This window comes from Pristis pectinata, chromosome 5 (assembly GCF_009764475.1).
Source record: "Pristis pectinata isolate sPriPec2 chromosome 5, sPriPec2.1.pri, whole genome shotgun sequence".
In the NCBI taxonomy this organism is placed as follows: Eukaryota; Metazoa; Chordata; class Chondrichthyes; order Rhinopristiformes; family Pristidae; genus Pristis; species Pristis pectinata.
The window spans coordinates 113,280,885-113,306,751 of NC_067409.1; the positions used below are offsets into that span (position 1 = coordinate 113,280,885).

At 41.6% G+C, this 25,867-nt stretch overlaps 1 protein-coding gene and 1 long non-coding RNA gene across 4 annotated transcripts in view; one reads left to right on the forward strand and one right to left on the reverse strand.

Moving 5' to 3' along the window:
* LOC127570637 (uncharacterized) overlaps positions 1-25,867 on the forward strand; it is a 61,962-nt gene that overhangs the window by 19,691 nt on the left and 16,404 nt on the right. The window contains exon 2 of the long non-coding RNA XR_007956374.1: positions 10,686-10,791. This is a non-coding gene — a long non-coding RNA (uncharacterized LOC127570637). The remainder of the gene's footprint in view (positions 1-10,685; positions 10,792-25,867) is intronic.
* Positions 19,255-25,867, reverse strand: part of LOC127570635 (ubiquitin-conjugating enzyme E2 E2) — a 145,269-nt gene continuing 138,656 nt past the window's right edge. For all 3 annotated transcript variants that reach the window (XM_052016378.1, XM_052016377.1, XM_052016379.1), the window contains one exon: positions 19,255-19,985. In XM_052016378.1, the coding sequence (XP_051872338.1) occupies positions 19,888-19,985 (98 nt within the window). In that variant the 3' untranslated portion in view covers positions 19,255-19,887. The remainder of the gene's footprint in view (positions 19,986-25,867) is intronic.

Here is a 25,867-nt window from a genome sequence, read left to right on the forward strand (position 1 = left end):
CTTACAAAAAGATCTTGAGTTCCTTTTTAAAGTTGGGAGTTGTCATACTCGTGTAAAATATGGTTCAGAAGACAACCACTGGAGGATCTATCCTGTCACTTTGTACATTGGTGCAACAAGGTAATAAACTATAGTTATCCCTGAAAGGGCATGTGTTTAAGGTGAGGGGGGGTAGGTTCAGAACAGGCACGAGGGGTACATTTTTTACTGAGAGAGTGGTGGATGCCTGGAATGTGTTGCCTGATAGGGCGGTGGAGGCAAATTCATCAGGGGCTTCTAAGGGGGGCTTGGATGGGCACATGAATGAGAGGAAAATGGAGGGATATGGGTATTCTGTAGGTAGGAGGGATTAGCTATGTCGGCACAACACTGTGGGCTGAAGGGCCTGTTCTGTGCTATACTGTTCTATGTTCTAGACTTGTACCAGATGCTATTTCATGTAATATATTTGCATATACATAAAACTTGTTTTTATGTTGTTAATTTTGTGATTTCAGTAGACTAGGTCATGAAACACCAAAGTGGTCATTCTACAGGTGCATCACCTACAGGCACAAAACAAGAGTACATCTGAGATTTCCCCTTTACATCAGCATTCTTATTCATTTATTGCAATAAGTGAACTGATCTGCATATCTCTCAGCTGCATTGTAGGCCATTGTGAACACATCTTTACAATTTCACCATTTTGATGCATTAAAATTGCCAGTAAACAGATCTACTTTTATACATTGACATAAGAGAGTAAATGAGTTGATTAATGCTGAGAGAATCTAATGAAACTGTTCAGTTTCACTGAATAGTTTGGAGCAGTTGGAACAAGAGAGCAACATTTGTTTATGGTGTATATTTTTCTTTAAAGATTATATATCAATGAGCTGCTGATGATGAAAGGTGTAGCAATTCCCCAACTTAGCAATTCAAGACGTGCCCCACGTGCTCAAAACAGGGGTGGTGGTGTGGAGGTGGGAGAGGGCATGATACATCTCTAATGGACAACCGGTCATTGAAGATGGATGTCTGGAATGAGCGTTGAAACAGTAGAAAACCAAAAGAAGGCATTTGTCCATCCGAGAAGGTTACCTGGTTGTACAGAGAGATACTCCCCGACGGTACCTTCGGTAAGAAAGCCTCTTTAACGGGTCACTTAACCAATTGCTCCGTTGACTAATTAGCGCAGCGTGGAGACTGGAATGAGTAATATACAAAAAGTAGGGTGGGAATAAGGAAGTTACCTCCAGTCATCGTCAGTGAATGTGACATAAGCAGGAAATGAGTAGAGGAAGTTGTAAGAATGACTGCTTAAAAAACCTGAAAATCCCCTGCTATGGTTTATTTGGAGATTTAGTTTCAAAGGACCTAATGCACACCACATTTGTATTTAATCTGTTAACTTAAATAAAACACTTGCATAACTCTTCTGCATCAAGCTCTGCTTTTACATTGTATATGCAAAGATTCTGCCTTCATGGAGAAGCTGTGCAGTCTTTGGCAAACAGTTTTGTGATCACTGTATCTTTCAGGAGTTTCAAAATGTTGATTCACTTTCTCTGGTGTAGTTCTCTTTCCTTTCATTTAATTTTAGCATTTTTTAATTTCTGCTTCTCATTTCGCATGGTACTTTGTTGATTTAGATCTTTTGGTTTCATTCTTTCTCATATCATGTTGGTAAATATAGGAAATCAAAGAGAGAGGAGAGGTTGAGAGAAAGCAAAGAACATATTATTTAGCAGAAAGAACTTAAATTGCTCTATGTCAAATCTCCCGATCCAGGAGGTAACATGTTGATGTGGATAGAAGACTGGTTGGCTAACAGGATAAAGGAATTAAGATATTACTAATTGTGTTCTGGAGGCAGCAGTGCTGGGGCCTCAACGTACAATTTATATAATTGACTTGGGTGAAGACACCAAGGGTAAGGTTGCTAAGTTTGCCAATGACACAAAGCTAGAAAGGAAAGTAAGTTGTGAAGAGGACACAAGGACGTGACAAGGGGATATAGATAGGAAAAGTAAGTAGGCAAAGAACTGACAAGTGGTGCATTATCTGGGAAAATGAGGATGTGTCCACTTTGGCAGGAAAAGTAGAAAAGCTTATATTTAAATGGTGAGAGCGTGCAGATCTCCGAGATGCAGATGGATTTGGGTGTTGTGATGCATGTGTTGCAAAAGGCTAGTAAGCAGGTATAGCAAGTAATTAGGAAAACTACCTGGTTATTTATTGAGTACAAGAAAAGAAGTAATGTTTCAATTATGTAGGGAATTGGTGAGACCTCATCTGGAGTAGTGTGTATACGTTGGCCAGCTTATCTAAGTGCTTTGGAATCACTTCAGAGATGATTTATTAGACCAACGCCAGGAACAGGTAGGTTATGTGATAAGGAAAGGTTGGACCATACTCAAGTTTGGAGGAAAGAGGGAACTTGATTAAAGCATATAAAACTGTGAGACGTTTTGACAGGGTGGAGGTGCAGAAGATATTTACTCTTTTGGGAAGACCTAGAACAAGGGTCACTGTTTAAAAATAAGGAGTCAACCATTTAAGACGTGGACGTTTTCTCTCAGAGGGTTGTGAGTCCTTGTAATTCTCCACCTGAAATGGGAGTGGAAGCAGAGTCTTCGATATTCTTAAGGCAGAGATGGATAAGTGAGGTGGTGTAAGATTACTGCAGGAGATGGGAATGCGGAGTTGTGATCTTATTAAATGGCAGAGCAGACCCGAGAGGCTGAGTGGTCTACTACTCCTGTTGCTGAATTTCATGTATCTGTGTTTTTCTGTATTAGAATGCTAGTACCATAGAACCATACAGCACAAGACAGGCCCTTCAGCCCACCATAACCTTCGAAGGTTAAGGTTTGAACTGTGTAATTTCACCCAGAGAGTCATTGACATCTAGGGAAGAAGTAAGTCATCAAGCTAGTTAGGTTGCAGAGCTTGTGGCCTCTGGGAAGTGATCAGTCATCGAGAAATGGTGAGCTTGAGATTATTGACGAGAGGTCATCAACTAAAGCCTTTCACACTGACGCGTGCTTAACGCAGATCTGGCCAAACAGGTTTGATTTCTCAGCTTTCAACCTTTGCATCGCTGAGCCAGCCCCTCCTTATCATAGGGCAGAATTTCATCTTTGGGGAATTTGGGATACTGCCATTGGAAGGGTATTGGTCTTGGTTTATTATTGTCACTTGTACTGAGGTACAGTGAAAAACTTGTCTTGCATACCGGTCGTACAGGTCAATTCATTACACAGTGCATTGAGGTAGTACAGGGTAAAACAATAACAGAATACAGAGTAAAGTGTCACAGCTACAGGGAAGGGCAGTGCAGGTAGACAATAAGGTGTAAGGTCATAACAAGGTAGGTCGTGAGGTCAAGAGTCCATATCATTGTATAAGGGAACCGTTCAATAGTCTTATCATCTTGGGATAGAAGCTGTCCTTGAGCCTGGAGTACATGCCCTCAGGCTCCTGTATCTTCTGCCTGATGGGAGGAGGGAGAAGAGAGAATGACCCGGGTGGGTGGGGCCTTTGATTATGCTGGCTGCTTCACCAAGGCAGCGAGAGATACAGAGAGAGTTCATGGAGGGGAGGCTGGTTTTTGTGATGGGGAAATTGGATTCAAACAGTCGACATGCAGAGGACAGGCTCAAAATCCAAACTTAACTCGGTTTGTGTAAACGTGCTTTCAGAGTGGTCAAAGCTGGAGCAGGGTTTGTGCCGCAGCCAGCGGAGTGATAGACAAGGAGTTCTAGCGGACATTTAACTCTGGACTCCTAGTTAGGTGGGGAAAGGAATTGGCTTTAAAACATGCATTGGGTTATTGGCTACGTGTGGATGAAAGGAGCAGAAAGTTATGTTGTGAGGTTAGGGGGCAGAATTGGGAGTGGAGGCTGTTGTAATAATGGAATTAGACTGAATACACAGCACAGTGCTTTCAGCTGACTGGTCTGCATCGATGGTTCAGTTCTACACCGATGGTTCAGTTCTACACGTCTCCTCCCACCCCGGTTTCATCTAAATCTGTAAACATAACCTTCAATTCCTTTCTACCTTGTGCTCACGTACTTTGTTCTTAAATGCTCAAATATGTCTCAATTGTTCTTTCTGTGTTACTGGACCAATAGCATTCATTATTCTCTCCTTTCCCCCAGAGTCCAGGTTGTGCTTTTGAGTTAGGGAAACCATAGCTTCAATTTGTGGACATTTACCAGTAACACTGTGATCAACCTTCTGTATGGCATTGTGATCCCCAAAGCCCCTCTCATACACAGTACTTTCATTGAATGAAAATTCCATATTAGCCTTGCATTGAAATAGCTGGAGAGGGGGATTAGGATCCACGAGGAAATAACCAGGATGAAGATCACGGATGGAAAAACACTTTTGAAATAACAGCCAATTTCCTCTGCTCTCCCCAGACTTTCTCCATGATGAAAAAAATTTGTAAGTAATTGTTAGTAATTTGTCAGTATTGTCGGTTTTATCACTGAAGTAATTTGGAACTGATAATCTGTGATTTCATTGAATAATTGTCAGTGATTTCGTGCAATATCATTGAAATAATTTGAATATTATATATTGATTAGAGTATCAAAATAACTTGTGAGCAGCTGTCAGTGATATTGAAGTCAAAAAATTGTAAATTATTTCATTATAATAATGAGTAACGATCAGTGATGTACTGAAACAATTTATAATGACTGATAATATTATTACAGTAATTTGAGTGAGTCAGTGATGTATTGGGCTGCATCTCATTAGCCAGCGCTGGCGGTTCTGATTGATGTTTAGCCGTTTAAGTGGCAGTAAGTTTGCCTTTCATCTCGAGTGCAAAGTTCTGGGTGTACCGTTGGGTCTTCCACCACTGGACTTCTCGTGAAGCCAGTCTTGCTGAGATTGCCCAGCGCTAACATTGGGAAATGAGCTTTTGCATCCTGCATCAGTGATTACCCGTTGTCATTAATGAGGACTGTAGGACTGCAAACCAGTTGGCAAAGAGGAAAGTAGGTTCCTTTTAAATTTTCGCTTTATTTCCACGTGTTTTAGTTAACATTTTTTTAATGTAGTAAATGGAAAAAAAAATTGCTTCAATTTTAGTAGTTTTAAAAGTCACTGAATGTGAGAGATATTTAAAAAAAAACGATTACATTACCCTCACAGCTTTCATGGCTGGGAGATCCAGACCAAGTAGGGGCATGGGGAGATGATGGCTGCCTATTCCAGGTAGAGGTCAGGGCCAGATGTGCCATTTGTGAGTAGTCGTCAGCTATATAATTGAATTTGAGTAATTGTTGGTAATAACATTGAAGTAATTCATGAGGAACTGTCAGTAATGCATTGAAGTAATTCATGAGGAACTGTCAGTAATGCATTGAAGTAATTCATGAGGAACTGTCAGTAATGCATTGAAGTAATTCATGAGGAACTGTCAGTAATGCATTGCAGTGATTCGTGAGGAACTGTCAGTAATGCATTGCAGTGATTCGTGAGGAACTGTCAGTAATGCATTGAAGTGATTCATGAGGAACTGTCAGTAATGCATTGCAGTAGTTCATGACTAATTGTCACTTAAATCTGTAATGCAATTATCATAATTGATATAATTTTTAGTGATATCATTGGATACCTCTCTTCACCCTCACACATCGAGATATTTCACAGTTCTATTTTGTCTTCAACTTCCTTTCCTCCTTCCCTGTATAAAATAAAGAACTAGCATTCATGTATAACAACTTCCTCATCTCAAAAACTGTTGGTTATCAAACATATGACTGAGCCATGGAGGGAGATATCAGAGCAGATGATGAAATGCTTGGTCAACAAGGTAAGTATTAAGGGGGATCTGAATGAAGGAAAGAGAATTAGACCATTGGCAGCCTTGTGGACAATCTTAGAGCGTTGAAGCTGTTTAGGGAGGGACATAGAATTTAGAACATTGGCGGCGAAAGGCAGTGCCGTCAATTGTGGAGCAGTTAGGTAAGCTAAGATATCTTCATTAGTCACATGTACATCAAAACATACAGTGAATTGCATCTTTTTGCACACTGTAACGTACTAACATGACCATAAGATCTGTTTTATTTTCATCTCATTAAAATGCACTGAATTTCTACAGGGGTTAAGAGGGCAGATCCACTGTGTTGAACGTCTAGAATTAAGGTCATAGTCTCAAAACAAGAAGTTGGCCTTTCAGGACAGAGATGTGAAGGAATTTCTTCACCCAGCTGGAAGTGAATCTCTGGTATTCTGTGAAGGACGTGGAGTCTCTTTCACAAAGTATGTTCATGGCAGATTGATTTTAGATATTAAGGGCATTAAGGGATTTGGGATCAGTCCTGGAAAGTGGCTCAGTCGTGATGATGGTGAAGCTAGCACAAGGGACTGAGTGGCCTACTCCTACTATTTCCAATGTTGTTTCTAAGTACACTGGGAAATGGAAGGTCCCTTCTCAATGCCAAGCTTGCTGCAAAATGTGAAGCACTGACCTGAGACTTGTGCTCCAGAACTTGCCCTGTCCTTGGCCAAGCTGTCCCAGCACAGCATCTACCCGACAGTGTGAACATTGCCCAGGGATGTCCTGTTCACAAGAAGCAGGACAAATCCAACCTGGCCAATTACCGCCTCATTAGATTACCCTTGCTCATCAGCAAAGTGACGGAAGGAACGATTGATAATGCTGACAAGTGGCACTTGCTGAGCAACAACCTGCTCACACGAGCTCAGTTTGGGTGCTGCCAAAGTCACTCAGCTCCTGACCTCCTCACAACCGTGGCCCAAACGTGCACAAACGAGCTGAACTCCTGAGGTGGTGAGAGTAACTGTCCTTGGTGTCAAGGCGGCATTTGATCGAGTACGGCATCAAGGAGCCCTGGATAAACTGGAGTTGGTGGGAATCGGGGGGGGATCCCTCTGCTGGTTGGAATCAGACCCAGCACAAAGGAAGGTGATGTGGTGGTTGGAGGTCCATCCCCTCAGCCACAGCACATCTCTGCAGAGGTTCCTCAGGGTGGTGTCTTCGGCCCAACCATTTCCAGCCGCTTCATCAATGACCTTCCTTCAGTCCTGAGGTCAGGAGTGGGGATGTTCACTGATGATTGCACAGTGTTCAGCACCATTTGCGACTCCTCAGATAATGAAGCGGTCCACATCCAAATGCAGCGGGACCTGGACAGTATCCAGGCTGGGGATGATCGGTGGCGAGTAACATTTGCGCCACACCAGTACCGGGCAATGATGGTAGCCATAGAACATTACAGCACAGTACAGGCCCTTTGGGCCACGATGTTGTGCCGACATTTTATCCTGCTCTAAGATCTATCTAACCCTTCCCTCCCACATAACCCTCCATTTCTCTGTCATTCATGTGCCGAAGAGTCTCTTAAACGTCTTTAATGTATCTGCCTCTACCAGCACCCCTGGCAGTGTGTTCCACGCACCCACCACACTCTGTAAAAATAAAACTTACCTCTGATATCCCCCCTGTACCTTTCTCCAATCACCTTAAAATTATGCCCCCTCGTGTTAGCCATTGTCACCATGGGAAAAAGTCTCTGACTGTCCACTCGATCTATGCCTCTTGTCATCTTGTACACCTCTATCAAGTGTGTTGTGACCTTGCACCTTATTGCACTGCACTTTGTCTGTAGCTGTGACACTTTACTCTGTACTGTTATTGTTTTTACCTGTACTACATCAATGCACTCTGTACTAACTCAATGTAGCTGCACTGTGTAATGAATTGACCTGTATGATCGGTTTGTAAGACAAGCTTTTCACTGTACCTTGGTACAAGTGACAATAATAAACCAATACCAATACTGTCAACCGACAAGAGAAAATCCTGGGGCTCGCCATTGACCAGAAATAGCCAATCACACAGTGTGGCTCCAAGAGCAGGTCAGAGGCTAGAAACACACCTCCTAATTCCCAAAAGCCTGTCCACCGTCCACTAGGCCCAGGCCAGGAGTGTGATGGAATATTCTTCTCTTGCCTGGATGAGTGCAGCTTCAACAACACTCAAGAAACTTGACACCTTTCAGGACAGATCAGCCCACTTGATTGACACCCCCATCCACACCCACTCACTCACCCCACCACTGACACACAGCGGCAGCAGTGTGGACCATCTACAGGACGCACTGCAGCAACTCACCAAGACTCCTCTGACAGCACCTTCCAAACCCACCACCTCTACCAGCTAGAAGGACAAGGGTAGTGACAGCACGGGGAACACCACCCCCTAGAAGTTGCCCTCCAAACCACACACTGTCCTGACTTGGAAATATATCGCCGTTCCTTCACCATTGCTGGGTCAAAGTCCTGGAACTGCCTCCCTAACAGCACTGTGGGGACACCCACACCTCAAGGACTGCAGTGGTTAAAGATGGCAGCTCACCACCACCTTCTCAAGGGCAACTAGGGACGGGCAATTAAATGCTGGCTCAGCCTGTAAAGTCCACCTCCCTTGAATGAATAAAAAAAATACGTTGACTTTATTGCAAAAGGCTTTGAGCACAAGACCTACGCAGCCTTGTTTAAATCTTGAGCCTGATTTTACCCACGACCCTCTGAAGCATGGTGTGTGCTACCTGTGGGAAATCGAAGAGTTGCTTTATTTTTAATCTATTAATGGATGGAGAGTTGTGAACAACATGGCCACAATTTCTTCAACTGCTCAGCTGTTGGGCAAGGATTCCCCAAAGGTAGCACATATTCATGAAGCCAGCTGAAATCATAATACATAGAGAATTGCGGCACAGTACAGGCCCTTCGGCCCACAATGTTGTATCAACATTTTATCCTGCTCTAAGATCTATCTTACCCTTCGTCCACACAGCCCTCCATTTTCAGAGGTCATCCAGTCACCTCAAAAGCATTACAGCCAAACCTGGCTCCATGTGTTGACATATTTAGATAACATCAGGGTAGGATTCCTGATTTCCAACCCTGCCCCAGATAGCTCACTGAGGTCCTTGATGCTGCCCCAACTGAAATCGGCTAACTCAGTGCTGGCAACTTTAATCCGGTGTGTGTGTGGTACATTTACCTACCCAGCTGCTGAAAGGAGATGATAGCTTTTTTTAATTTCAGGACCGTTTAATATTCTGTAGCATTAAGTTAATATTGTTCTATTTGTGAGGGTGGCAGGTAGCAGTGTGCCACAGAGAGCCAATTCTTCTTAAGTACCTGCAGTTTATGATTAAAGATCTTAATGTTCATTTGATCCTCACATCAGGAATTGCTGAGAGGTTGGAGGAGGGAGTGCCAGACGTGCAAAACACAGGTGCTTCATTAGGTTAGTTTGTGCGTTTACATCAGGTGGGCAGGGTAACATGGTGAACGATGTCACCTTCGGTCATCTGATTGGGTTTCTGCATTGCCCGTTACGGTGTGTGACTGATGCAAGAGGTGAGGCTGTGGGGCTTCAGTAAGGGCCAAGCGGAGAGGTGTGTGGGAGAGTGTGTCATTTGGTGAAGCTCACCTGGGTGAGCGGTGCTGCAACAACCTCTCGCTCAACATCAGCAAAACGAAGGAGCTGATTGTTGACTTCAGGAAAGGGAAGGAGGGTGAACATGTGCCAGTCTACATTGGGGAATCAGTGGTGGAGAGAGTCGGCAGCTTTAAATTCCTGGGTGTTAACATATCAGATGGCCTGTCTTGGGCCCAGCACATAGATGCATCACAAGGAAAGCGCGTCAGTGTCTTTACTTTCTTAGAAGGTTAAGGAGGTTCGGCTTGTCACTGAACACTCCGACAAACTTCTACAGATGCACTGTTGAAAGTATCCTGACCAATTGCATCATGGTCTGGTACGGCAATTCAAATGCACAGGAACGCAAGAAGCCGCAGAGAGTAGTGGACTCTTCCCAATACATCACGGGCACGTCCCTCCCCACCATCGGGAGTATCTACAGGAGGCGCTGCCTCAAGAAGGCAACATCCGTCATCAAAGATCCCCACCATCCGGGCCATGCCATCTTCTCACAGCTCCCATCGGGCAGGAGGTACAGAAGCCTGAAGTCCCACACCACCAGGTTCAAGAACAGCTACTTCCCTTCAACCATTCAGTTCTTGAGCCAACTGGCAAAATCCTAATCACTACAGTTTAGCAACACTAGGATCACTGTTGTAAGGCAATTGAACCATTCCTTAGTATGATAGGATGGACTCTTGACCTCATAATCTACCTCATTATGACCTTGCACCTTATTGTCCACCTGCACTGCACTTTCTCTGTAACTGTTACACTTTACTCTGTATTCTGTTATTGTTTTACCCTGTACTACCTCAATGCACTGTGTAATGAATTGATGGTATGCAAGACAAGTTTTTCACTGTACCTCGTTTCAAGTGACAATAATAAACCAATACCAATTCCACTTTGATCACTTTGCACTAAAATGGACATTGTTTATCTTGTTCTGGTTGTGTTCTTTCTTGTACAATTTATGTTTATGTTTTTCTTGTGAATGCTGCTTATCTGATGCTCTGTACCTGTGATGCTGCTGCAAATAAGTTTTTCACTGCACCTGTGCACACATGGGCTTGTGCATCTGACAATAAACTCCACTTTGACATAGTAACAATGATATAAAACAACATAATTCATGCATTTTAATAATAATCAGAATATTTAGATAATATGCACATTGGATAAACAGAATTGTTAATTTTCTGTTTTGATTCAGCTCAGTTGTCAAATCATGAATTGGAGAAAATTGGCTTGGAGGACTCGAATAAAATGCAGGAACTACACATCAGGGAGCATCGAGATCATATAATCTGCATGATCAGGTCAGCAACCATTTTGTTGTATTTTTGTTGTCATTTGTTAATAATCCTGTGTGAACTGACACATCGTGAGTGTGCAGTCCGGTGGCAGTGTTACATACAAAGGAGTGGGTCAGGGAAATGGGTGGAGCCAGAACCAAGGCAGAAGACAGATGGGAGAAGGCGGTGCAGCCACAGCCAACATCGAAGCGTTCATCAGACAGCCTGAACTCTGGATGTGTCTTCAGGAATGTGTTTTCTTTTTCTGGGGATCCAACTACTTTTCTGATATTGACCCAAGTCCTAGTGTCCAGAGAGATGGTGTGAATGGTGCAGTCAATCATGGAAAGACACAGTGAAGAAGGGGACCATTTGACCCATTGGATCCATGTCAACTCCTCGGAAGAGGTGTCCGTGCGGCCCCGTCACCTGCTCTTTTGTCTCTATCCAACTAGTTTTACCCCTTTTGTTTGTAAGCAGTCCTTGTTTGGAAGTTTCTGTGGCACTGTGCTTTCCTTTTATAACATCTGCCATTCTCGTGTTCTTTTTATGTGTTTTGCTGATTTCTCTCGTGAATGGAGAGGCTGATTCTTATCCTATTCCTCCTTCATTTTCACTGCTACATCCTTTGTCGTCCAGAGACTTCTTCATTTGAGTCCTTCCTTGCTCATTTCCTCTCTGTGGGAACCTTAATCGCTCTTTTACTTGCATTGTCTAATTCCAGTCCACTGCGGCTAAATCTCCTTTTACACCTCTGAAATTAGCCCTGCTCCACTGGCTATTTTCATGTTTGATTTTTCCTTGTCCTTCGCTACAACAATTCTAAGATTGATGATATAGTGATCACTGTTTCCTAAACACTGTCCCACTGAAATTTATTTCACTTTCTGACCTTCATTCAAAAATATTAATTCTAACACAGCTTCATCTTTGTGAGGCTGGAAACACACTGATCATGGAAGTTTTCTTGCATGTATTTCGGGAATGTATTCAAGTCAAGTCGAGTTTGTTGTCATCTGCACAAATCCATGTGTGCACAGGTGCAGTGAAAAACTTACTTGCAGCAGCATCACAGGCACACAGCATCAGATAAGCAGCATTCACAAGAAAAACATAAGTTACATGTAAATTATACACAATTTTTACAAGAAAGCACAAGTAGAACAAAAATAGCAACATCCATTTTAGTGCAAAGTGGTCATAGTGTTGCTAAACTGTAGTGATGAGGGTTTTGCCAGTTGGTCCAAGAACTGCATGGATGAAGGGAAGTAGCTGTTCTTGAACCTACTTTGGCCCTTGCACTATCCTTTGCCTTGCCTATTTCAGAGTAATTGAAGTCTGCCAATTCCATTGCACTAAATTCCTTGTTAGGAATCTGCAGAAAAAGTGCACATTTATCCTTTAACCCCATCCCACTATGTAGTATTTAGTATGCACACAACAGTTTAGTAGTTCCACAGCTATTCCTTATTTCTAACCAAATACTGGTTGGAATATTTAGCTGCATTTTGCCTGTATTTCTGATTTAGTGAGGCTGAGTCGATTCCAATGAGACCTTTTTAATGTGGGACTGTGTATTCTCCCAACAAGGCATCTAGTTATCATATTGGGAAGGGTATTGATGTTTTTCTCATCCACCAGAAGTATGCAGAGCTGGCACATTGTGATGTTAATCCTTGTGCAATGATGATTTGATACCCATCTGCTTTGAATTGGAGCTCAGCATTCTATCTCACAGCCTCTATTAACCTTGCACAGCTGAACACACATTCAGCAGCAGGAAGGATCATCTCCAATGTTATTTAAAAGGGAAATTACTTGCAGGTTAGTTGCTGATTGATTTCTAAGGTGTTGGTTCCAGTAAAATAGTGTTTAGTGCTTGCCAAGTTCTTAAAGTCTACAGGGAGTGTTCTGTGAGCTGAGTTGGCTTGTATTCTAGACATCTGTGACCATTTACTTCCAGATATTGATGTACAATGTGATAGGGAGAACGGACAGAGAGCACACTGAGGGCTGCACCATCTCATGACGGGTGGCATCGGAGAGATAACAAGAGCTGTCATCCTGAGAGTGGGTGACAAGGTTGTGCTGCACAGAGCCATTTCCACTCCCCCAGGGTGGGGGATTCTTGGACTCTGTGGGAGGACAATTAAAGGACTGTTCTGAGACTGTAAGGCCTTCTGAACATGTGTTCAGGATGATGATAGTTGCAGTCTGAGCCTGCAGTGTGCAGGCTTGTGTTGTGATGGAACCTGAGACATCTGCCATCAGACATTCCGTCATGACTGGCTCTGTGTGTGCAGATGAAGTTATTTTTCTGTACTTCTATTATGTAAAGGACAAGGCTACAAGCTCTGCATGAGCCTGACAATTGTACTACCTCAACACACTGTGCAGTGAATTGATTTGTATGAACAGTATGCAAGACAGGTTTTTCACTGTACCTCAGTACATATGACAATAATAAACCAATTTACCGAGCCACCATGTACATTGTAGTGCACACCCTCAACTGTAGGCTGCTCAGTCCAAGCTCGCTACATGTTTCTGGAAGGCAAGTGCATTCGTGAGGGAGCTGGCACCAGGATTACCTATTGCCTCTGCCCAGCAATAAGGCCACCCCTGCCTATTGATGCACTGAATGCCGTTCCCAGTGTGCACAGCATCAGTGTTTGAGCTGGTGACCGGGAGTGTTAAATTAAAGAGACGCGCCTTTAACTTCACTTCTGCTTCACTTGGTGGAGGTGGTGAGAATGCTGGCAGAGGGGGAGGGTGGGGTCAGGAGCACAACAGGAGGTTTGGGCTGAGGGTGTGTTTAGGGTGACACATACAACATAGAACACAGAACAGTACAGTACAGGAACAGGCCCGTCGACCCACAATGTTGTGCTGATCTAATTAAATTAGTAATCAAATACCCAACTAAACTAATCCCTTACACCTAAATATCCATATCCTTACATTTCCTGCACACAGAGTGCATTGAGGTAGTACAGGTAAAAACAACAACAGTATAGAGTGTCACAGCTACAGAGAAAGTCCAATGCAATAAGGTGCAAGGTCACAACAAGGTAGATCGTGAGGTCAGAGTCCATCTCATCGTATAAGGGAACTGTTCAATAGTCTTATCACAGTGGGGTAGAAGCTGTCCTTAAGCCTGGTGGTACGTGCCCTCAGGCTCCTGTATCTTCTGCCTGATGGAAGAGGAGAGAAGAGAGAATGACCTGGGTGGGTGGGGTCTTTGATTATGCTGGCTGCTTTGCCAAGCCAGCAAGAGGTAAAGACAGAGTCCAAGGAGGGGAGGCTGGTGTCTGTGACGCGCTGGGCTGTGTCCACAACCCTCTGCAGTTTCTTGTGGTCCTGGGCAAAGCAGTTGCCGTACCAAGTCATGATGCATCCAGATAGGATGCTTTCTATGGTGCATCGATAAAAGTCCGTGAATGTCAGAGGGGACAAACCAAATTTCTTTAGCCTCCTGAGTAAGTAGAGGCGCTCGTGAGCTTTCTTGGCTGTGGCATCTACGTGATTTGACCAGGACAGGCTATTGGTGATGTGCACTCCCAGGAACTTGAAGCTCTCAACCCTCTTGACCTCAGCACCGTTGATGTAGACAGGTGCGTGTACACCGCCCCCTTTCCTGAAGTCAATGACCAGCTCTTTTGTTGACATTGAGGGAAAGGTTGTTGTCATGACACCATTCCACTAAGCTCTCTATCTCCTTCCTGTACTCTGATTCATCGCTGTTTGAGAAACGGCCTACAACAGTGGTATCATCTGCAAACTTGTAGATGGAGTTAGAGCAGAATCTGGCCACGCAGTCATGAGTTTATAAGGAGGAGAGTAGAGGGCTGAGGATGCAGCCTCGTGGGGCACCAGTGTTGAGAATAATCGTGCCGGAGGTATTGCTGCCTATCCTCACTGATTGTGGTCTGTTGATGTAATATGATTCTGTAGCTGGATATAGTTTGGGTGAGTAGGCAAAAGACTGGCAAATAGTTTAATGTGGGGTAGTGTGGTGTCATGCACTTTGGTAAGAGAAATCAAAACACAGTTTATTATCTAAATTGAAATAGATGTCAAGTGAGTGAAGTACAGAGGGATCTAGTTGTGCATGAGTCACAAAAAGCTGGCAGGCAGGTCCAACAAGTAGTTAAGAAGGCAAACAACATTTTGGCCTTCATTGTAAAGGGTTTGAAGTTTAAAAATAGGTAGGTTTTGTTTCAACTGTACCTGGTGTTGGTGGGACTTCACCTGGAATACTGTGTACAGTCTTGGCCCCCTTACCTAAAACAGATACAGTAACGTTGGAGGCAGGACACTGGAGATTTACTGGGGTAATTTCTGGGATGAGAGGGCTGTCCTACCGAGAGAGACTAAATAACCTGGGCCTGTATTCCCTGGAGTTTAGAAGATTGAGGAGGTGACCTTATTCAAATATATAAGATCCTAAGGGGGACGTTGGGATGATTTCAGTGGTGGGGGAGTAACAAACAAGATAAGCGGCTGGTCATTTAAAACTGGGCTACATAGAAATTGCTTCTGGCAGAGGGCAGTGAATCTCTGGAATGCTCTGCCGGTGGCTGGTGGAAGCTGGATCATTAGAAGTATTTCAAGTAGCGGTGAATAAATATTTGACAGACTGAGGAATAGAGGGGTATGGAGAAAAGGCACAGAAGAGGAGGTCATAGCCAGTGTAGATCAGCCACGATCATATTAAATGTTGGGGCAGGCTTGGCCTACTCCTGCTCTTTGTGTTTCCTAATCCAAATGTGGTGACATAATGGAATATATCAGTATTGCAAGTAATGATACAGTGAATTAGCTAAACAAATTATGTACATTAACCATAGAGAGATAATTTTGTAAGATAATGATCAAGAAGTTTAGAACATGAGTAGGGAGACTGTATTCCATACCCAATGTGGCTATTTGTATTTCTCTCCATCTTAAAATGACAGCCACATTCCTCACTCTCATTGTAAGCATTTAAATTGTGAATGAAACAAAATGCTTTATGAGAGATGGGGAGAGAGTGAGATAGAGGATCAGCTGCGACCAAACTGAATTCCACAGCAGGCTGAAAAGGCTCAATGACCTGCTGCTGTTCAGATTTTCTGTTTTTTCATGAATAATCAAGAGCCATGTATCCAATTTACCATATCTTTTCCACCCTGCAGGAAATCACTTCTGGCTATTAACAGATGTTCATGGTTTTACATTGGGCTTTCAACCATTTGTCTATGTATAATTATTTAGAGAGCTCATTAGAAAGGTTTACAGCTATTCAAAGAACCAAGGTTACCAAGGTGTTCCTCTATTTGTTTGTAGCACTTCTTATCCCTCTAAAGTCTAAAGTTGAGTTTATTGTCATATGCACAAGTCCATGTGTGCACAGGTGCAATGAAAAACTTACTTGCAGCGGCATCACAGACACATAGCATCAGATAAGCAGAATTCACGAGAAAAACATAAATTAAACATAAATTATACACAATTTTTACAAGAAAGAACACAATTAGAACAAAAAAAAACAAAGTCCATTATAGTGCAGTGATCAAAGCGGTCATGGTGTTGCTAAACTGTAGTGATGAGGGTTTTGCTGGTTTGTTCAAGAACCAAATGGTTGAAGGGAAGTAGCTGTTCCTGAACCTGGTGGTGTGGGACTTCAGGCTTCTGTACCTCCTGCCCGATGGTAGCTGCGAGAAGACGGCACGGCCCGGATGGTGGGGATCTTTGATGATAAATATTGCCACCTTGAGGCAGCGCCTCCTGTAGATACCACCGATGGTGGGGACATGCCTGTGACGTACTGGGGCAGAGTCCACTACTCTCTGCAGCTTCTCCTGAGGGTGCTGGTGGCTCGAGCGAGTTCAGTGAATTAGTGGCAAGTGGGTATTGATATTCAGGTGAGAATCACAGATGTTGCTGAAGAGCAGCCCCACAGGAGACTTGATGTCAAAATGACATCAGACAATAACTGGTCACATAGCTACTTATCATATGAGGTGCAATCCCCGTCCAGTTGAAACTTTTTTCTGTACGTACACAACTTCCCCTCTTTTGTCACTCATTATTCAAAATCCTCCAGGGTGGGTGTATCTGTGCTACTGCTTTAAATGACTAGGATTAAGTGATGCAAGGTCCTTTGATGTGCTGATTTCTTTTGTTGTACTGCTAGCTAACACTAACCTAAAGAAAGACCTAGTGTTAAGAGTGCTGGCTATATGAAACCCATTACTTGGCAACATCCTGTTGATCACGATGCTCATTGGGAATATCCTTGGAGAGAAATTTCCCAATTATCTGCTGTAATTTTGACAGAAAGTCCAAATCAACTGTGAAATAGTGGTTTCTGCTGAATCTACAGTGGCCAATCACGAACACATGGGAGGACATTTGGAGTGGTTTGTGCTTACGTTAAGACAAGTTTAGGAGTGAATATGGAAAGAGGAAATAACAGGCAAAGTGTGGCACCATATCTCTTGGGGAATCATAATGGCTTCAACCAGTCCGTGTTTCCTGTATTCTTTCAGTTCACCAAACAATGTTATTATTTGGTGGCCTATAGACAACTCTCACCAGTTACTTTTTCCCTTTATTATTCCTAAGGGCAGGCATGGTAGTGTAGTGGTTAGCGTAATGCTATTACAGCGCCAGAGGCCAGCCGCTGTCTGTAAGGAGTTTGTATGTTCTCCCCATGTCTGCGTGGGTTTCCCCCAGGTGCTCCGGTTTCCTCCCACATTCCAAAGACGTACGGGTTAGGAAGTTGTGGGCATGTTATGTGGGCGCCAGAAGCGTGATGCATTTCACTGTGTGTTTCGATGTACATGTGACTCATAAAGATGTCTTGTCTCAATTTTCAAGTTGTTTCCATATGAGCGATCAAAGGTTAAAAGCTAAGCAAACACCTCCACCTTTGCATTTGTACTTCTGTTAACAGCATGAGATATGACATATGCAAGAGTCGAGAGTGCATACTGCATTTAGTTTTGATTGGGAGAAATAGTTTTGGATATAAAGATATAAATGCAACAGGGTTCCAGATGTAATTTGAAGACTGTGGATCATGCTCTAGTACAGCCACAAATGCATGTTGAAAATTTTGTATTTTGTTTTAATTTGTTCATGTAATATGGGGAACATTTATTGCCCATTTCCTAATTCCCCTTAGGTCATCCAGTCTATTACTTGGTGTAGGATTAGAGTCGCATTGGAAGCACATTGGAGAGGGCAGATTAGGGTTCCCCATCAACAGGTTTTATAGCAAGCAAGCCCTCAAATAACTTGACATTGTGGAATATGATCTCCCATTTGCATTGCTGGTTTTGTACGACAGCACTCTAGTGCTATTAAATTTCAGACTTTTTGTAACAGACGGGGCAAGATTTCTTGCTACCATGATATATTGCTCATCTACAGGATGCAGGAAATTTTGGGGATGCCTGATCTTAGGCCAAGCTCACCTTGCACATCTGCCTCGTGATGTCCAGGGGAAACGTATCCTCTTCAAGGTAGGAGCATATCTGTTGGTCTACTACCCTGGCACGTTCTGCTCTGTCAGTTAGATATTGAATGGCTATGCTTCATGTTGAGTGGTTAAAACAGCAATCCTCTTTTAGGATGCCTCTCCTAGTAGAAGAACCAGTGGTGAATGTGCAAAGGATGCAGTTTTTCTAATCACAATTTCATACTGAAATGCTCAATTTGTACCCTGCTAAATAATTCACTGAAGTGCATATTGCAGTTGTTCAGATTGTTGCAGCTGTGCATGAACACACATCCATTCCAAATGTGTGAGCTCCCAGAGGTAAGCTCAAAACACACCGAGTTCACTCTGCATGTATCGGGGGCTAGGTACTGTAAGCCTCACTGGAGTATGCAGAATCTGTACGTGTCAAAATCGGGTATCAAATCATTCTCTGACCTTTGCCACCACTTCAGAACATACTACCTGGTTTTAAAAAGTCAGCTTTCTTTCTTTTACAATATTTTTATTAATTTCACAAATTACATTAAATTTTCTATTATTTCTTTGCTTGGCTCTTCACTTCCTTTATCATTAAATGAACTGATAATCTGGTAGTTAAACGTGCTTTGAGGATTTGGTTACAATTTAGAAAATATTTTGGCTTATCAAGATTTTCTTTGTCTAGTCCCATTTCTTCTGTTTTTTTGAGACCTTCTATGACTGATGTAGTTTTTAAAGAGTTGGGACAAATCGGGTATTACTTATTTTCAGTATCTGTTTGTTGGAGGAAATCTTTCTTCGTTTGAACAATTATCAACTAAATACAGTTTACCAAAAACTCATTTTTTTTGATATTTACAAATTAGAGACTTTCTCTGATGTCAATTACATTCATTTCCTATGAGTCCTGATAAGAACTTACTAGATATAATTTTTAATTTGAAGCCTTTTTATGATGGCTCAAAAAGTCAGCTTTCAAGTGGTATTTTTTTTAAAGTAAAGGACGAAGGAAGTGGGAGTATGCTGTACTTCAGCCATGGTGCTGTTTTAATGGGTGCAATAATACAAGTGTACATCAACTGTTCCACAGTCAGGAATTGCAAGGATCTCAAAATTTACAAGCATTTGAAAGTAAGTATTGTTCAAAATACACAAATTTTAAGTGTTGTTCATCAGCCTTTTCGAGAGAAAAAGAAAGTGAGGCTGGTGAAAAAGACAGTCATGGTTGTAATGCACAGTGATTGTTAAATTAAGCTTATTGCAGAGCTTTAACCTGGTAGCATGCACCTGACATGATTGACTTTAGTACAAAAAATCTGGTTCTAATCGCTACCTATGTGAAGAAATTAGATATATAATCTATTATGGTTCAGGAACCATGGAAGAGGACACACTTATACAAACCTATGTAACAATAAAGCTCTCTACTTATATAAGTTGAACATTCTTTACATTGTAGAGATTTGGACATTGTAAAAACAACCAAGGTGTCAAATTGCTTCAAGTCTTTAGGGAACAGAAGGATATTTTTACACGAAGATTTGTTTTAAAAAAGGTCAGGATTTTAAAATAAAGTCAGGAGGAGGGTCTGGGAATGTTGTTGCACTTGGTGAATGTGCTTTCCCAGAGACAGGATTTACTGCAATATATTCTTATGTGGCATATCTCTTGGTCCACTGTCTGGCTATTCTGTCATGTTCTGCTCTGTTGGTCAGATATTGAGTTGCTATGCTTCCAACCAAAGGATCAGCTGCAAAACAAGAAAAGAATATTGGTCAATATCACAGATCTAAAAGCAAAAATAGGTACATTATATACAGAATTTAAGAAAAGGCTTTTACTTTTAGTTATACTTGTTTGAGGTTATGTATTTTGCCAGAAAGATTAACATTCCTGCCTTTTTCCTGATGATCTAAAGACATGTTGACCATCTGTCATTAAGAATGAACCCTAGTAATTAAGGCTTGGGGATCGATAGCCTGTCCTGCATAGGTTCAGCTCAGTTACTGGTGCACAGCAGAAATAAATATAATTAAAAGGAATATTTTCTCATACAGTTGAAAGGATTAAAAAGCCTTCTTTGTAATGGATGTTATTGGTTGCCAAGTTAAATAGCAACATGATTTTTCTGCAGGGCAATTCAAACAAATTAGTGGGAATAGGGGAGAGAGAGGGGAGAGGAGGGTGGAGGAGCAGGGTGGAGGGAGAGGAGGGAGGGGAGGGTGGGTGGGGGGAGAGACAGGAGTGAGTGTGTGAGGTGGTTGGTGGCGTAGGTGCAACATGTACAATTAGGTCAGCATTAACTATAAAACCAAACTGGTGAACATTCTGTTTTCCAGGGAGTGTAACAAAGGCAAAAGCAGGGAACTCGAGTGAGCACAGGGCCAGCTAGCTTAACCTTTCTTCCTACGTTACTCATTCTGAGAATCTGTTGGAAACCTGTAATGTCAACTTTGTTTTCCACAGATGCTGCTCATTTTCTGTGTGTTTCCAGCTTTCTCTATTTTCTTTCAGATTTCCCGCATTGTTTTCCCCTCTCCTGTTCTCATTTTCTCCCGATTGATCAGTTGTGGCTGACGAGCCTCCCTCACCCCCTCTCAGCAGGCACTGCTGCTTCCTGCCATTTAGTTTCTCATGGTCTCCACTCTACTGCAAACATTTTCTCCACTCCTCCTCTGCAACTTAAACACATTTAGATTTCTAACTGTTCACTGCGTCATACAGCATGGAAACAGGCCATTTGGCCAACTGTATCTATGCTGACCAATGGGCACCCTTCCATTTGAATGTCATCTTCCAGCTCTTGACCTGTAGTTTTCAATACCTGGGTGATTCAAGTGCTTGTCCAGACCTCTCACAGATCTACCTTTATCCTCTCTGCTTTCCTAATTTCCCTTTTAAGCATCTCCCTACAGTTTCTATACTCTTGATAAATCTCCACCTGCGCTATGCTTCCTATTTTCTCTTTATCCGAGCTTCAATATCCCTTGACATTCAGGGTTCCTGTATTTGTTGCCCTTGGCTTTCACCTTCATAGGAACATGATGACCCAACTCTTGTTATTTCCCCTTTGAATGCTCCCCACTGTGGGAACATGTGGATTTACCTGCAAATAGATGCTCCCTGTGTTCCTTTGCCAGGTCTTGTCTTATTTTAATGAAACAGGCCTCCCCCAATTTAAGATCTTTATTCCTGGTCTATCCTTATCGTTTTCCATAACCACTTTGAAATATACAGAATTATGGTTACTATTACCAAAATGCTCTTCTACTGACACTCCCTCCCCAGGACAAGGTCCAGTACTGCCTCCTCCCTCATCAATCTATCTATATACTAAGTCAAAATGCTCTCCTGGACACACCTGAAAAATTCTGTCCCCTCTGAGCTCCTTCTGTTCTGATGAAAAATGGTCCATCTGAAATGTGACCTCTGTTTTACACTCCATCGATGCATCATTTTTGCTTCTATTTCTAAATTAGAAGTTACTGTTCCATTGAAATTCTGACCACAGAACAAATTTTGATATAAGTCTCTTCAGAACTGTATATTACTCAAGGAATAAAGTGACTTTAGCATGAAGTTTGCTCAGAACAAGAAGTGTACAAGGACTGTTTGCTCATTTGGCTCAGAGGAGACCTTGTGGTTAATGCTGAGGCTTAGCTCATAAAATAAAGTGAGTACTTGGAATGATGGTTGAAATGGACTTGTAACAAAACCTGATATGACAGCCAGTTAAATATGGACAGATGTGGAAGATCTGTGGACTGGGATGAAATATGATGGCACGTTATGACTTGTGAACACACTGGAGGAATGAAGTCAAAAGGGGAGCTATTCACATTGGTAGTTTTGACACAGAGGTTTAAACCCAAGTCAATTGTGAAGACAAACGGAATGGTAACCATGAACATAAATGCACTTTGTTTGCTATGGCTTGTCTGTCTCTTCGAAATGGCTTTCAAAGACAGGGCTGTTTCACCAGTTTAATTTTTCCTTCAAGAAAAGTTAATTCAGTGGACTCTGATCTAATCAGACCATGAGAGTGATGTTTAAAATGACCTAAGAACAACATATACAGATGGGAAGTTCATCCCATCTCAACACAAGTCATGCTATGTAGCAAAAACAAGCCTACATTGCTTCCAAAAAGCAATTCAACAAAATTACATTAAATTCATTGCTTTCTCATTCTGAGGAGGCTGTTTGTGCTTTTGAGATTTACTGTCCTGGTCACTCACTAACCTTGCCACCCCTTTCGATGGTCAGACCAGATCACTGTACATTTGCAGTGATTTGTTCTTGCAATACCGAGGACAGGTCTGTGTTAGGTCACCCAGACCCAAGCATTATTGGCGATCTTTCATTTTAGCCCTACCTCTCCTGATGTCGATCCAGACATCAGACAGTCTTATGTGGTGAAATGCCACAAGGGATTACGGGTTAAGCAATGAAGGAAGCTTAAATTAAAAATGGAAAATGCTAGAAGTACTCAAATGGCAGCATCTACAAAGAGAGAAACAGAATTCATGTTTCACTAAGAAGATGATAAACAATCTAGCATCCTGCAAGGAACAATCTACCAAATGGTCATGATCATAATTAAAATTATGATTGGGTATAATGAGGTAAAGTGGTAGATTTTTTTTACTGGTCAGATATAATGACACAGCACACATTAAATAACCAATAAAATTAAAAGTTTAGAAAATTCTTCAGATAGTGATTAGAAAGTGGTATTCTCTGTGGCAAATTATTAAAAAAAAAGGATTTGAGTAATTGATAAAGAAAATTATCTAAAGGTATGAACTATTGCCTGAAATCAGGTGCATCATCAAGAATGATACTGGTGCAAACTTTGAGGGCCTGTTTTTATGCTGTGGACTAAGATTCTTGAAAGCATTTGCTCCATACCCTGAGATCCTTTCTGAAGCAGCACTGGCAGTTGGAACAAGATGATGTCTGTGTGTTGGTTGATATCAAAGTGCTGCTTATTCCTGTATTTGTCAAGACATTTCTCCTGCAGTAAGGAGAAACTGTGTTGTAGATTGTCTTGACATGTAATTATGTTTTGAAAGAAGCAAATATAAGCACTTCATGTGCCCACTGGCTATTGCGAAAGCTTGGCTATATTTATAATGATGGCTATATCTTTTATCAATACAATTAAGTACCATCTTCCCTAAAATTGAAAATGGCGCATTAATTGGAATTGTGTATTTCTCTGGATTGTGCATCGCATTTGGAGCTTTGTTTTCAGGTGCTGGTCAAGCTGAGCTTTGGAAAAGGAATGATGTTTGTGTGTCAGTTGATATCAAAGTGCTGCCTATTCCTGTCCAATTAAAGCTACTGATTCTTTCTTTCAATAAACAATTAGTGATTTTTTTCCCCTGCAACAATAAACTTGTTCAAGAACCACCTAACTATGAACAATGAGAAGGAAATTGTGGTTTATTTTCCACTATGTTAAATTTGGTTGGGGTGGGGGGAATATTGAGAGTTAATGCAGATGTATTTTTGGACCAAGATGACACATCCCAACAGGGAGATCTGTGGCAGGCCAGAAATGTTTCATTAAACATTTGGCAAGTATTGACTGGGCCTGAAACTGATCCTCATTGTGTTTGTTCTATGCCTGTACAATGAACATAATGAGATTGAATTTTTAACCTGGGAAATCCCCGTGCTACTGCATCATACCTACAGCAATTTTACATTCTACCATACCACCAGATGTTCTTGATAGTGTAAAAATCATAAGAGGGCACTGCCTGACTTATATTCCTCAAGAAGTGATTTAGATGTGAATCAAAGTCAATGATGTGTGAAGGATGCTGAGCAAATAAGAATAATCATTGTCAGAATAAAAGCTCTGCTTTGCCAAAGTAATTTCTTTTACATAATTAAAAGTAGTGGTTAATGTGTGGATAGAGTTATTTGAATCCCAGCACAAAGCTTTTCCATTGTATTGCCTTACATCTCTCTCTTTTTAAAAGGCTTGTATTCTCTAGGCAGCTGGGCAACCTTGAAGATGTGAGAGGCAAACAGTCCCCTCTTCTTATCTCATTGCAACAATATTAAGATAGGACTGTGTTTACACAATGCACATTAAAAAATTAATATTTACAATAGTTTGGCTGAAGCTTCTGTACTATAGAAAAATATGCTAATATTTAAAAATACAATCATTTTTCTTAATTTTCCTCTTAATGACCAAATTAGTAACATGAATTTAAAAATGAAGAAATCTATTGAGGCTGGAGTTTATTCCATTCTCTGTGGAGACTGTATTCAAATATTAAGTGTTAAATGTTCAGCTGAAATGAATGTTTAATAAAGTGTTTACCAGCATCTGTGAAATATGATTATTAAAGTGCTGGTGATGGGCACACTGCAGAGTACTAGGAGTGGGGGAGAAAAAGACCATGGCTTTATTATGTTATCTAGATTCCCTAATAAGCATGAATGTTCTTAGACAGCTGGTATTCTCAGCCTCCAGAGGGTTAATTAGCTGTTACTCTAGTCTTGACTCTATGTTCTAATGAAGTTAGCTGAAATGGAGACTCGCCACAGGACAAGTAACCAGATTAGAACTATCCTTTTCTATTTACATTTAAAATGTCAGGTAAATTTGAACTCTTAAGTTAATGACGAATTAGTTCCTTTTTCACATGTACACACATAAAAAATAAATGAAGCAAGTTATGTAGCATAATCAGCTACAGAATTAAATTAATTCTAAATCGATATTTTGGATCAGGGCTTGAAGTACATTACAGAAATGGAAATGTTTATACTGGAGTAAAAGACCTTCCTGAACATTTTTTTTTAATCCATTCATGGGATGTGAGCATCAATGATAAGTTTAGTCTTTAATACAGATCCCCAGTTGCCCTTGAATGAGTGCTGAACCACCTTCTTGAACTGTCACTTTGTCTGTTGAAATTATTCTCTGTGTTGTTGGATTTGAGGCTTTTTTTTACCTGGTGACAATATAGGAACAATGGGACATTTTCGAGTCAGCTCTTCTAAAGACTTTGCAAAGTTGACTGGGATGGGATTAAACTGTATTGTGTGTGATTCTAGTGCCCATATCAATGTGGGATGGCCTATCTGCTTTCATTCTTATTATCTCTGACATAACTGTTAGGTACAACTGAATGACTTTCGAGGATATTTTAGCAAACAATTAACTATACTCCTGTGGATTGGATCACATTTAGGCCAGATCTGGTTAGTACAGCAGATTAGTGAACCATGTTTTTTTAGGACAATCCAGTAGTTTCATGGTCACCATTACCAAAACTACCTTTTCATTCCGGCTATTTAATTAGCTGAACTTGAATGGCAAGTTCAAGGAAAGGAAAGGAAAGGCTTAGAGGCAAATGGGACTAGCTCAGGAAGGCAGCTTGGTCAGCATGGATGAGTTGGGCCAAAGGGTCTCATTCCGTGCTGCATTGGGATTGGAGGGGTTTGGGATTATTGGTCCAGTCCAGTAACATAACCACAATGTTTCCATTCCCTTCTTAAGCTATTCAAGTTTCTAATGAAACTATATGCATTGAATATAAGTAAGTCATTATATTCATTATTTATTCCAAGTCAGAAAAGGAAAGCTCATAATTTGAAGATGCA